Source organism: Macrosteles quadrilineatus, unplaced genomic scaffold (assembly GCF_028750875.1).
Source record: "Macrosteles quadrilineatus isolate MER2022 unplaced genomic scaffold, UCM_ALF_1.0 Scaffold_3__2_contigs__length_128488019, whole genome shotgun sequence".
Lineage (NCBI taxonomy): Eukaryota > Metazoa > Arthropoda > Insecta > Hemiptera > Cicadellidae > Macrosteles > Macrosteles quadrilineatus.
Genome location: NW_026542596.1, coordinates 64,354,885 through 64,366,909, shown reverse-complemented (window position 1 = coordinate 64,366,909; position 12,025 = coordinate 64,354,885). Strand labels below are relative to the sequence as shown.

Sequence of the window (12,025 nt, the reverse complement as noted above, 5' to 3'; positions counted from 1 at the left end):
TATACATGGATAATTATTAAATTACCATTGCATTCACAGGCTGGCAGGAATGTAAAAAACAATATATTTGTGTTCACTGGATGCTAATTCAAAATTCATTTGGTTCGGTTTACAAAATTAATATAGAAAATGCTATTTTATTAATTTCAATTCCTGGTTTTGAGATGTATCTAAGATAAAGTGTTAAGGAATTACACCGTTTTATGAACCATTCAAGTACCTGATAGCTACAATTACAATTCACAAATAAATAGCAATCCTCTTAAAAATATGAGACTAGAACCAGTAATTTCCACTTTACAGGGTAAATACTTATTCTATAAGTTATGGAAAATATGTAGTGTTCTAAAATAGTTCAGTTTCTTTTCCGATACAAAAATGCTGTGATTCTTATTCAAGAAAAAATTTAATGAAAACATTGAAAACCAAGTGGTTTAAAATAACTACAAAAGTCTCTTGACATTGACAATCGTCTTTGTAGAACTCTCTGGAACAATTTCCCCAGAAAAAAGACACCATAAAGTATTAGGAATTGACAATCCCTCAAAATTACTGGTATAAAAAGGTTTTAAGGAATTTAGGATTGGCCCACTCCTAGTTATACCAGTCAACCCGTGGACTTTCAATTTAACTGTAAATGGTTAAATAATATCTTTGCCAAACATTGCCCTTGATCCCAAACAAGTGGTTACAAATTATTAATTTTATTTGGGTTTTATTTACCCTTGTTTTTTTATTTTTTTTAGTCAAGCTATGCATTTGAATAAACAGTTCTTATTTAATTTTAGTTAGTGTAGTCTTAGTTAAAGGTAGTATTGGTGCCAATCTGGTTCCATGTTTGTGATCAATAACTTAGTTCAATATTGTTCCTCCATTGAAAATGATGTCAGTTTTTAACCTCAATTAAATTATTTCCTCAGCAATGTTGTTTTTTCTTATAGTTCAAACCTGTTCAAAACATTAGCTAAGTGTTCATTAAAAAATACTAGTGATCGTCCAGTGGTCGAAAACTCGACCAAAAACAAACATGTAATGTACACGTATTGACTATTGGATACTCAAAGTTGACAAAGTAGATGGATCATAACAGTTGCTATTGCTCAAAATAAGCCATTCCATAAGTTTGACTTGGTAAAAAACATCATGTATTCAACAGAAATTAGTCATTTAGATCAGCGACGAATTAAAACAAAAAAAAAAACTGGTGACAACTTTAACTTGGGGATGGAATGTAAAGGTACAGACTTCTCTATTTGCACCACACACTGTAAATAAAACATGTAATTGTAATTTCTTCCATTTGTTTTGATTTTCTGTTTATATTTCGTTGTTATTTCGTCACCAGCATGGCAACCCATAAAGCCCATGTTAATTTTTTTTTAAATTTCAAATAAATTTTTTGTGCTTATATTTGAGCCTATTTTAATTTTTAAAGGGATTCTGCACTTCTACAGGAAAATATCTTTCTAACAGTATGCGTAGATTTTCCCTGCGATGCACAGGAGCTGAGAAAAAAGTTTTTAAAGAAACATGCTTGCCTATTAATAAATAGATATTATCCTCACTTAGTCAAGTCTCGCTTGTAAAAAATATGTGTACAATGTTAAATAAAACACCAGAATAATTAGGAAAATTGTTTATTATTTATCACAATTAATTGAAACAATGAGTACAGTCTTTATTATTACCTAATAGCCACAACTCTAACTTTTGAGCGCTAAACTGCTGTTAGGAGGTAGAATACTAGAACAGTTCACAATAAAACCCTAGAACATGAAACCTTCCAGTACAGCAATTAACTTGTTTACCATGCAAGTATAATAATGGAAACTTACACAAATTAAACTAACATCATAAACATTTATAACCATTAACCAATATTCCTGTGTTAACGCTACATTTCCTAATAAAATATATTTAAAACTATGGACAGATACATTGGCTTAAAGAGGGCATTTTTAGGAACAAAAAAAACTTAGCACACCATAAATATCATATAAAGCATTAAAAAAAAATACAATCCTTCCAACACCAGCTTAAGATTAGATAAATGTTTGTGTTGTTAACAATCATCCAAAATATTATGTAAATAATTTCAGCAGTCGTAGGTAATTCTTATAGCTGCTTGAATATTATGTTGTAACTTTGTATGAAAATCTAAGTGGAATATTTCCCATTCTAAAATGTCAAAAAATCATGGAAATAAATATGTACTCGATGGCCCTAACAGTGGTTTAAGAAATTGTTAATATCGTAATTATATTTTGTTATGCTCTTATCAGTAACATTGTAAGATTAACCTTACGCATTAAATCACATTTTAAGGGTACATGAACAACAGTTTTGACTCATAAAGAGGTCAAATTGTTCTTTCACATAAGCATTGCTTTAAACAAATGGAATATGCTATTAAATGAACATTATAAGGAAATATATTGTTTCATACGAGTCATCAGTTTTATCTATTCAGCCTATTTCAAAATCAAGAAGGTACCTCTAACTTCTTATATTAATACAGGATAGGTTTTTTAATTAAGCGGCAAATTTAACAAGGATTAACAAAAAAAATGTTTTAAATACAGGCTATTTTCGCAAGATTTCATTATAATTAACGATTAGCTTATATAAATGTTAGCTTACCTATAAAAACGATGACCCATAAGGATTAACAACAACAAAAAATAACTTACAAACCCAGTAAAATAAATAAAGATTAACAAGCCATTTTCTCTACAACAACAAACATTGGCAAAATAATTCAGTTATAAACCCTGCTATGCACACTTAATAAACCTTGCCTACAGAAAAAGGTTGGAAGCATTGTAATGAAAAATTTTAAGGACACTAAACTAGAGTTTAATAACCCTTTTAAAATAAACCTACATTTTCTTAAGTTTATAGCTGGTAATAAAACGTTGAAACATTCAAATATTCTAAGTGAGAACTAATTTTAAAATTTGTATAAATAACAAGCGACATTTTGGAAGAAAACCAAACACCTTGAATAAATCGCCATCACAGTAAAATTCGGTAAAAAATCTATTAAAATTACTTACCAAACTAATCTACACTTATCAGTAAATGTATAAATTCTAACTATGAAAATTATAAAGCTCTCGTATTATGTAAAGGTGGAATCACAACTCTAAGCCATTCATGCAAAGCCTCCAGTAAGACGTCCTTTCTAACTTTTCTCTCCGATGTAAGTAGTGGTTTTGCCAGTCTTTTTGATGATCGTCAGCAATTCTTCAGAATCCATTGTAGCTGTTACGGATACTTGTTGGCCTTTCAAATCTATGTTTATGTCTTCTACTCCTTTGCCTAAGAGAGAAAAAAGAGATCACCATTGGCACTATAAATTTAAGGGGCAGTAAAAGTACCCAGGAGGAATAGTATAGATTGTGTCACTTAGAATGGAGAGCGGGATGGGGACAAGGACATTTTCCACGACAGTCGCTTTTGTCATTTTGTACAGTCATCTCGATAACCGATAGTCACTGGATGAATTAAATCCAACTAGGTACTGGTGTTACTCTCAGTGTTGTTGGGAGCATTGCTGTTATCCATTCTAATCTACACAATCTTTACTACGAGAAACAGATTTTAACAAAACTGTTTTAAATTGCAGTCCTGAATGAAAAATGTAACAGGAACCCAGCTGGCCCCTAAAATAAGGGAAGACTTGTTTTAAGTCATGGATTTGGCTTGGGTTCCAAAAAATGAATAAACAGAAGACAACTAATTTATTTATTTATCTACCAAAATTAGCAGCAACAATAGAAGAGTAATTTTTTTCAAACATTAAGCGACAAGTCAAAATAAAAATAAATAGTACATAATATAGTCAATGATACACACTCTTATAATTTATTGAGCAACAAGTTCATGGACATGGTTAGGAATCTTCCATATTTTGAATAAAACATACAAGCCTATAGATAATTCTTTACAACAAAAGGTCACTGTGATAAGACAATTTTTTCTGAAAGGAATGGGTGTTTTATCTGCTCAAGCTTGGTAAACATAATTTATGAGTACTAATTAAATTTAACAACTCAACAGCATATAACAAAGTACTTGTTTTTAGTGTTTCAAACTTTTGAATAAATTATAACTTAAATCTAGGATTATTGTTAAACAAACATCAGAACATAAAAGTAAGCTGTTGTGTCAATCTATACTATTATAAAAAAGAGGTGGTTGCTGTATGTGTGTATGGGAAAAGTAAACTCGAAAAATACTGGTCGGATTGGGCTGAAATTTGGCATGATGATAGCTCACATTCCCGATTAACATATAGGCATATTCTTATTTCAAAAATCCTTTCGGGCTCCGCCCCAGTGGCTCTGGAGTTTCCCATGTTAACCTTATGAGAAATGGAATTATTGAATCTTAACAGCTGTTTCAATTAAACAAGTTGGTTCTGTTCTATGATGTTCAATAGCATTAAAGTTACAAGGATTACCAACAGGGTGCAGCACTATTATTTCTTTTACATTTATGACAACAGCTAATTTGCAACCAAAAGGTGAGTGAGCGTAGCGAACGAACTTCAACCTGGAGGCGAGTTAGCGTAGCGAACGAGCTCCAACCTAAAGGTGAGTGAGCGTAGCGAACAAACTTCAACCAGGACGTGATTGAGCCATGCGAACGAGATAATCTTGAAAATTAAGAAGTTAAACGGGGCAAAGCCCGCGGGTTACAGCTAGTAAAATATATTTATCCTCCTCTGAGGTCAATAGCCTTTACTGAAATGACAAGCACTTAGATAAGTGGTGCACTCTGTTACATTGCTGATAGGAGAAGTACTTTATACCAAAAACTTAACAAAACATTTTCATTTTATTTCTTAACCTTTATTTATGCAAAAAAATATCTGGTAAATAATATATAAATAGACGTAGGAAAATAAAATGTTATACAATAGAGTTTAAGGAATTAAATAAAATTTGAGGCAATATTTCATTTAAATGAGATTAATAATTTACATTCAAATAAAGGATCGATCTGCTTCCCCTACTAATTAGTGAGCCCATGTTGAACTTGTAAAGGTATGCAAACACAAACAATTGAGTTTTGAATGAATGTACATATATTCTATCATCTCATTTATCAATACATTTTTTTGCCAATGAATTAGATTCATTTGACAGTGTACATTTCATATTAAGCTTACTAGAATACAAATTTTATTCTAATACAACTTTTACTTAATAAAAATCCAAATTTAAAACTAGAGGTTCACCCATTTTAACTTTTTTTTAAATTTAAACAACTAAAAAATTTTCTGTTAACTTATATGATACCAAAAGTATGTGGCCTGAGTCATTTTTTTTTTTTTTAAGAAAGAGCAGAGATCACCTCAAGAACAACTTGTCTATTACATCAAAGGTTGACTTTTATTGTCCTACCTTATTTTATACACTGAATTAAATGTGTCAATACATAATTTACTAGTTTGAAAGTTTGAAATTAAAGAGGTTTGCAAGCTTACCTTTCAATTTGTTTAGAACTCTTTCCACGGCTCCGGAGCATCCTTCACAGGTCATCTCTACTTTGTACAGGTGGGTCTGAAAAAGTAAAATTATCAAGGTAAAGTAAAACCATGTGAATTATTGCTAACTTTCATATTGTTTCATTCTAGTAAATGTAATAGTTCAAAATTGGCCATCTTTTGTTTTGTAACTTTGTCTAACAAAGTAGGCCTATAATTTATATAGGCTAGGTAATTATTTTTAGAAACAAGACCTTTTAGACTGAGAGGAAACATGCAAAAGTTTCTTAAATAACTTCACTTTAATAGATTTTGCTCTTTTGAAGTGTTTGGAAAAATCACCTGTTAACTTATGTACCTTTCCATTTTGTTCTTGCTGAGGAAGTGGGTTCTTGTAATGGTATTGCTATACACTTGGGCTTGGGCAATATGGTGAATGCATGCCATTTCTGTCGTTTTCCCATTTTGAATTAGGTTTTGAAAGGTTCATCCAAATGTAGCTCCATCGTTTTCCTACTCTACCCTGATAATAGGATTACTACAAAGTTTCTGAATTATTTCATTGAACTAGTTAACCGCCCGTGCTCCGCCACGGGAATATTGTCAGCAATAAAAGACATAATAATTAACAAATGCTGTATATTTTTGTATTTTATTTAGGGGCTGCTTAATTTTTTACATGAAACAGAACTGGTAGTTGGCCTGTATAAACTATTTTATGTTAAACAAACCGACGTATTAGTTTAACCAAATAAATGTTTTAGTACCTGGGGACCGAGCTTTGCTCGGGAAACCTTATTACACTGCACTATACTTTGAGAGTATTCTTTGGTCAATGTAAATTTATCCCAAAAATATTAATTTGCGGTCAATTGTTTCATGATATCAATTTAACTTCTATTAAAATAATGATATCATAGTTTACTGAAATGATGAGATAGTAGAGTTTTTAACAATTTGTTTGGTTCCTCATAAACGGCCAAAACTATAGAAAATACAGTATTTTTCACGATAAATTCGAAAAAGGCTATCAGCAGTAAGAAAATCTTCTCACCTTCCTTCCTTTGAAGTATTAGTCACTGCAAGAACTTGGACCGGAACCTCAATAAGCAGCAACTTATAATATGGAGATAATTTATTCATGTAGATTCGATTCCTATATTCGTTGTTTTTTTGTTCATTACATTTGTTGTATGGAATAAAGATAGTCACTTACATGTAAATCACGCATCAGCAGTTGGTCGCATTTCACGAATCTTTGATTCATTCTGTGAGTAAAAGATCTGTGTTTACGTCGTATATTTAAAGTTGGACATACTTTGGTTCAATATAGAGGGTATTGACGTTCCAATCCGATGGTAAAAGGAGTCCCAGATCTTAAGATTATAAAGACTACCTCTACCAGAAAGATGTTGATGCAAGTGAGACTTAGAACTCGCCATTTCAAATACAGAGTTGAATGATATTATATTATTCAAAAAGTTTTTTTGTTGTTTCTTTTGACCCTTAATACTTTATTTAAAGTCGCTGTAGCCCCATTGAAAGATTTTTCATAAACTCAAAATGTTGATAAGGAGCTCATTTTACCTTCCTCTTGTGACAACATAAGGAGAATATATTTGTGTCCCTGTTAGTCTGTTCTGACTCAAAATTCACAGATTTGCAGTAGTGACAAATCCAATTTAACGACCCCAATTCAAAAGAGTTGGTGTTTTTTTAGGGACTTATTAACAAACAACATCACTGCTCTTTACTTTTTTAGTTTGATGGTTCTCTACGTGTTTTTTCGTTCTATATGTCACTTTACGCCCGGTTAAGGATTACCTTTTCTTTTTCTTTCTGTACATTTCACACCCTGGGGTTAATGATCAAGTTTTATATAACGCTGTAATGACCCGAGTCAACATTGCCATTAACATCAAGTCACATACTTCTTCGCCAGAACCGAAATCGTAAGTGTCACAGTTTCTCAAGCAACTTCCCTGTGTACTCGAAAAAAAAATATTTAGGCTATAGTTCACTGATAAATTGTAGTTCCATGTATCCCAGCGTACTCCCCATCTCAAAAAGGTAAAGCTGAACGTCAAACATTGATCTTGAGTAAGATCAATCACTTAAGATCAAATGTTTGTATGTTTCCCACTCATTAGCAATTATATCTGTACAAATTGCAAGCGGATTTCCCTATGATTATTCTGGTGGCTATAGAGAATAAATTATATTGATCAAAACAATAAGTTTCCGTCCCCTACTATGGGTATTATTTCACATTCCATACTCAAACTTAAACTCAATTACCACTTTCCTTCAGATCACTTCGCAGGAAAACTAAAACATTGCAAAAATACAAAATTTACACCAAAACATACAAATAATGTTCAAATACATTTATAAATAATACATTGTGGTATTAAAAGTTAACACATACACTTTTCCTTGATCAAAATCGTGTGTTTATAAACAGGAACTCCTAGATTAATAATGACATACTGAAAGTGAGGTTATGAAAATAATAACAAATGTCTGACAAACATTAAACAGCTGACGAATAATTTATTAACTGTGTATTATATTCTTCAATAAGAATTGTATTGACTCAACCTTTGAAGGGCTGTAGGTCTTAACCCTTAAAAAAACTTGAATTCTAATGAAGTTCGGCAAATCTATGCATTATCCCCTTTAATTTGACACATAGATCTTGTGGATCGGTCCAGTAATTACTGAGAAAACAGTGTTACAACTGTGTATTAAATATATAGATGTGCGCATGTTTTTCAATTTAATAAGTTAATTCAGACTTGTTAGTAGTAGAGTGGAATTGAGTTATTTGTACTCATAGTTCATATTTTAGGTGTTAAAAGGGGACCCTTGGTTGAACCCTCAGAAGTTAAAACATGAATTATATCTAAACCCGGCTCCAGACATGCACCATTCGCCAAGCACCGAGCAGCGACTCGCCAAATCGCGAGTAGTGTGGATATGTGTTGGTCTATTTGGCAAGTAGCAAATGCTCGAGCTTGTGTTTTCCTGTTCATTATCGGTGTTTTTGCACACATCAAAGTGAACAAATATATTTGCTATTCCCAAAACGAACAGTTGCTCGTAAAACAACGCATGTGTGTAGACACCTACTCGTTAATCGGCGAATTGCAAGACAACTAGATCGTCGAACGTAAAATATTTCGTGCTTTGCAAATGGAGCATGTCTGGAACCGGCTTTAAAAGAACACATGGTAGGTAAGCATTTAGTTTTAATTATATTACTAAATGAGATTATCGTTCAAGAATAATATATGTATTTAGGCCTTAAGCACAGAAATGAGGAACAAATTTATACTAAAAGATAAATCAGAGTCTTTAACATGGATTGATTGCTGAATAGACAACCACCATTATTTTAACTTGGCTCTTTTGTACCAGTTTGTCAAAGTCACCTAACAAATGACCATTTTAAATTTAACATATTGAGTATATGCTATTGGTGGGTATATTGAGTTCCCACCTATAATAGTCCTAAATTGAGGCAGCCCAAGGCCGCACAAGATATACGGCAAGCGGCCTTGGGCTGCCTCAACTTAGGGTGGCGAGGACTATAGACCTTCTGTGTAGACTCAGTTGGGAGTCCAAAAATAACGGAGCCAAGATGGGGGTCAAGAGGGAGTTTCCTGCAACTAGGATACTATTTTATAGACCTACCTAAGACAAATTATTCTTGAGTATGATAACAGCATGGTGACAAAAAATTAATCGACATTGTAGGCTACTCAAAAGCCACGTTTTCACTATACAACTAGTTTTATTAACTTTTTTTGTACAACCAGTTACAATATAGGTACCTAAGTTAATTAATTGGTAACTAGGCTAGATATGAAAATGATTAAGAATAGGCTACAATAAAAAATATTAATCAAGCAAGAAGAGGTGCAACAAGCGTGTTTTATGACCAAAAATTGTCTTTTACAACAGGTTGCTGCTTTCTCGTCCTGCGTTGGAAATATCAAGGAAAATTTATACTTGAAAAATTTGTGTTTGGATTAAAACAAGTTTAAAAATAAAAGTTATATTTATTTGTTTGAAAAAATTGTAAAACGAGTTGTACAGTGTAAACATATCTAAACGTTAAACATGCCAAATATGTTGTAGCATTGACACTAACCTTAGCAGCCATAGTGCTTGATGTTTCGGTTTAGTCTGTTGTTCGGATTGTTCCAAAATATTTTCTGAGTATACCCTGTTTAAATATGGGTTTCCTGAAAAGACAGAAAAAATGTAAACTAAATATTAATTGTCTTGGATAGGTTAAACAAATATGCACAATTGGGGGGGTACAGTTTCTTAACTGGGCTATGCTAATATCGATTGAAACTATCGAATTGAAAATACTGATTAATAATCGATATTTTGAAATATATTTATTATCAAATTAAACTATCTTAACCTAACCTAACCAACCAAACTTGCTGATGGTGAAAAAATCGCATGAAGGTTTACTAATTGAATCGATTGGAGTATGTTTTATCTATGATATTAGCATAGCCCAGTTAAGAAACTGTACCTTAATTGGGGTGTGTGTGTGGGGGGGGGTGGTATGTTTAATACAAATTATATTCATTGTTATTTTATACAATATGTTAGGCTAATTGAGTTCAATGATTCCTAGGGTCTATTGGCTACATATGAATTTGATAACTAGAAAGGGTTATTAAGCTGTCGCTTTTATTTTGAATTGCATCACAAAATTTTACAAAAACATGTTTTTTTATTACCCTTACCAATAATGAATTTAATATAGGATATTTGTGACAGTGAATTTCTATACTTGCCTAACAATGTCGTGGTCGTGGAGGTGGAATGACAGATCAACACAAAAACACAAAACTGTCTGCTAATTCGTGGAACCGAACAACTCTTCGCCATAGAGATGAGTTCACAAACCAATCTCCCAAAAGTAGATTAGACGTATTGATTATAGGAGCTATCACTAATCTCTTGATATGTACTTTAGAAATCTATGGATTTTGCGTTTAATTACCTACATCAATAATATAATTGAGAAAAACAATTAAACCATCAGGACGTTTGCTATGCGATGAGAAATTTAGTTAAGGTCATATAACTATCAAGCAATGTACTAAAAATAATTAAAATCTATTTGTAATGGTTTAATGCCTGCATTACATATGTAAATACAAAAACATGGGGTTTTCAACTTGTGTGCTTAGTGGTTACTCAACATTACCAGGGTATAGAGAATACTATAAACTGTATTCGATTCTATAGCCCCAGCACCACTCAAGCACGGCCGCCTTTAACTCCAGGCCGCGGCTTTCGAAGTGGCAACATCGCAAGTGGTGTTGTAACAGCTGTTTTGTTTGGAAGCAGGTAATGATATTTGTGTATTTACGAAAGATTGGTTACTGGACTATGACAATTGACCCCGCTTAAAATCTACAAATATAGATTTTTAATTCATATCGTTTCCGTTTTCAATTATGCATGTTTTATTTTCAATATTTTAATAAATTTATGTTTATAGATTTAAATTTAAATTGAATTAATTAAATTAAATTTAAATTTAAGTGCAAATTAATGAGCTGATGTCACCTGTCTGCCATGTTATCTTATGGGACGTCTGTCACTAAACAACACCACTTGCGACGTTGCCAATTCTACCAGGCCGCGGCCTGTAGTTAGACGTGGCCGTGACTCAAGGCATACCAATGTCTGGCCTGCCACGGGTGCCCATAACAAAAGAAAAGATTAAACACGTACCTCGTCTTTTGCAGTTCAAATATATTTGGACTGCAAGACGAGGTACGTAATAGTTTAGTACGGTAGTCTGTAATACGCAGTTCAGGGGCTACAAAATGGAATTTTACAAAAGTAAGAAATGAATGGTACAGTACTTATTTATTTGTTTATTTATTTAATAGCTTAAATTAGTACTGCACCACGGCCGCCTTTAACTACAGGCTGCGACCTGGTAGAATTGGCATCGTCGCAAGTGGTGTTGTTCAGCGACAGATGTCCCATAAGATAACATGGCAGACAGGTGACATCAGCTCATTAATTTGCACTTTATTGATTTCAATTTTAATTTATGAACGTAAATTTATTAAAATATTGAAAATAAAACCCACATAATTGAAAACCGAAACAATATGAATTAAAATCTATATCTGTAGTAGGCCTACATTTTTAAGCGGTGTCAATATTATCATAGTCCAATAACCAATCTTTCGTAAATACACAAATACCATTAGCTTAGCTGTTTCCAAACAAAAACAGCGGTTACAACACCACTTGCAACGTTGCCAGTTCGAAGGCCGCAGGCCCGCAGCCTGCAGTTAAAGGCGGCCGTGACTGTACCATTCATTTCATTAACTAACCAACGGTGGTACTTACTAGTCTTGGCGCATTTCATGTTCGCCCCTAGACTATCTAGAATATTTATTTTCCTTCGCTTCCCGCGAAATCGTCAAAACCGAAAACACTGAATACTGAATAGAAGAATAGTAATAGTAAATAAAG

At 32.7% G+C, this 12,025-nt stretch overlaps 1 protein-coding gene across 2 annotated transcripts; it reads right to left on the bottom strand.

The window, feature by feature from the left end:
* Nucleotides 1-1,621: 1,621 nt before the first annotated feature.
* Nucleotides 1,622-10,377, bottom strand: LOC128991035 (copper transport protein ATOX1-like). 2 transcript variants are annotated; one of them, XM_054413746.1, is made up of 4 exons: nucleotides 10,318-10,377; nucleotides 9,651-9,744; nucleotides 5,495-5,570; nucleotides 1,622-3,321 (listed from the first exon to the last, which is right to left on the bottom strand). In XM_054413746.1, the coding sequence occupies exons 2-4, from the start codon at nucleotides 9,660-9,662 to the stop codon at nucleotides 3,185-3,187; spliced, it is 225 nt and encodes a 74-aa protein (XP_054269721.1). In that variant the 5' UTR covers nucleotides 9,663-9,744; nucleotides 10,318-10,377; the 3' UTR covers nucleotides 1,622-3,184. The 2 variants fall into 2 exon arrangements, with proteins under 2 accessions (XP_054269721.1, XP_054269722.1); XM_054413747.1 differs by having other exon boundaries at nucleotides 10,267-10,352.
* Between the last annotated feature and the right edge of the window lie 1,648 nt (nucleotides 10,378-12,025).

What these genes read in the sequence shown, in the direction of transcription:
- LOC128991035 (XM_054413746.1), bottom strand. An exon ending in AGTTCTAAACAAATTGAAAG is followed by an intron (nt 3,322 to 5,494) that starts GTAAGCTTGCAA and finishes TTTCTCTCTTAG; the next exon opens with GCAAAGGAGTAGAAGACATA.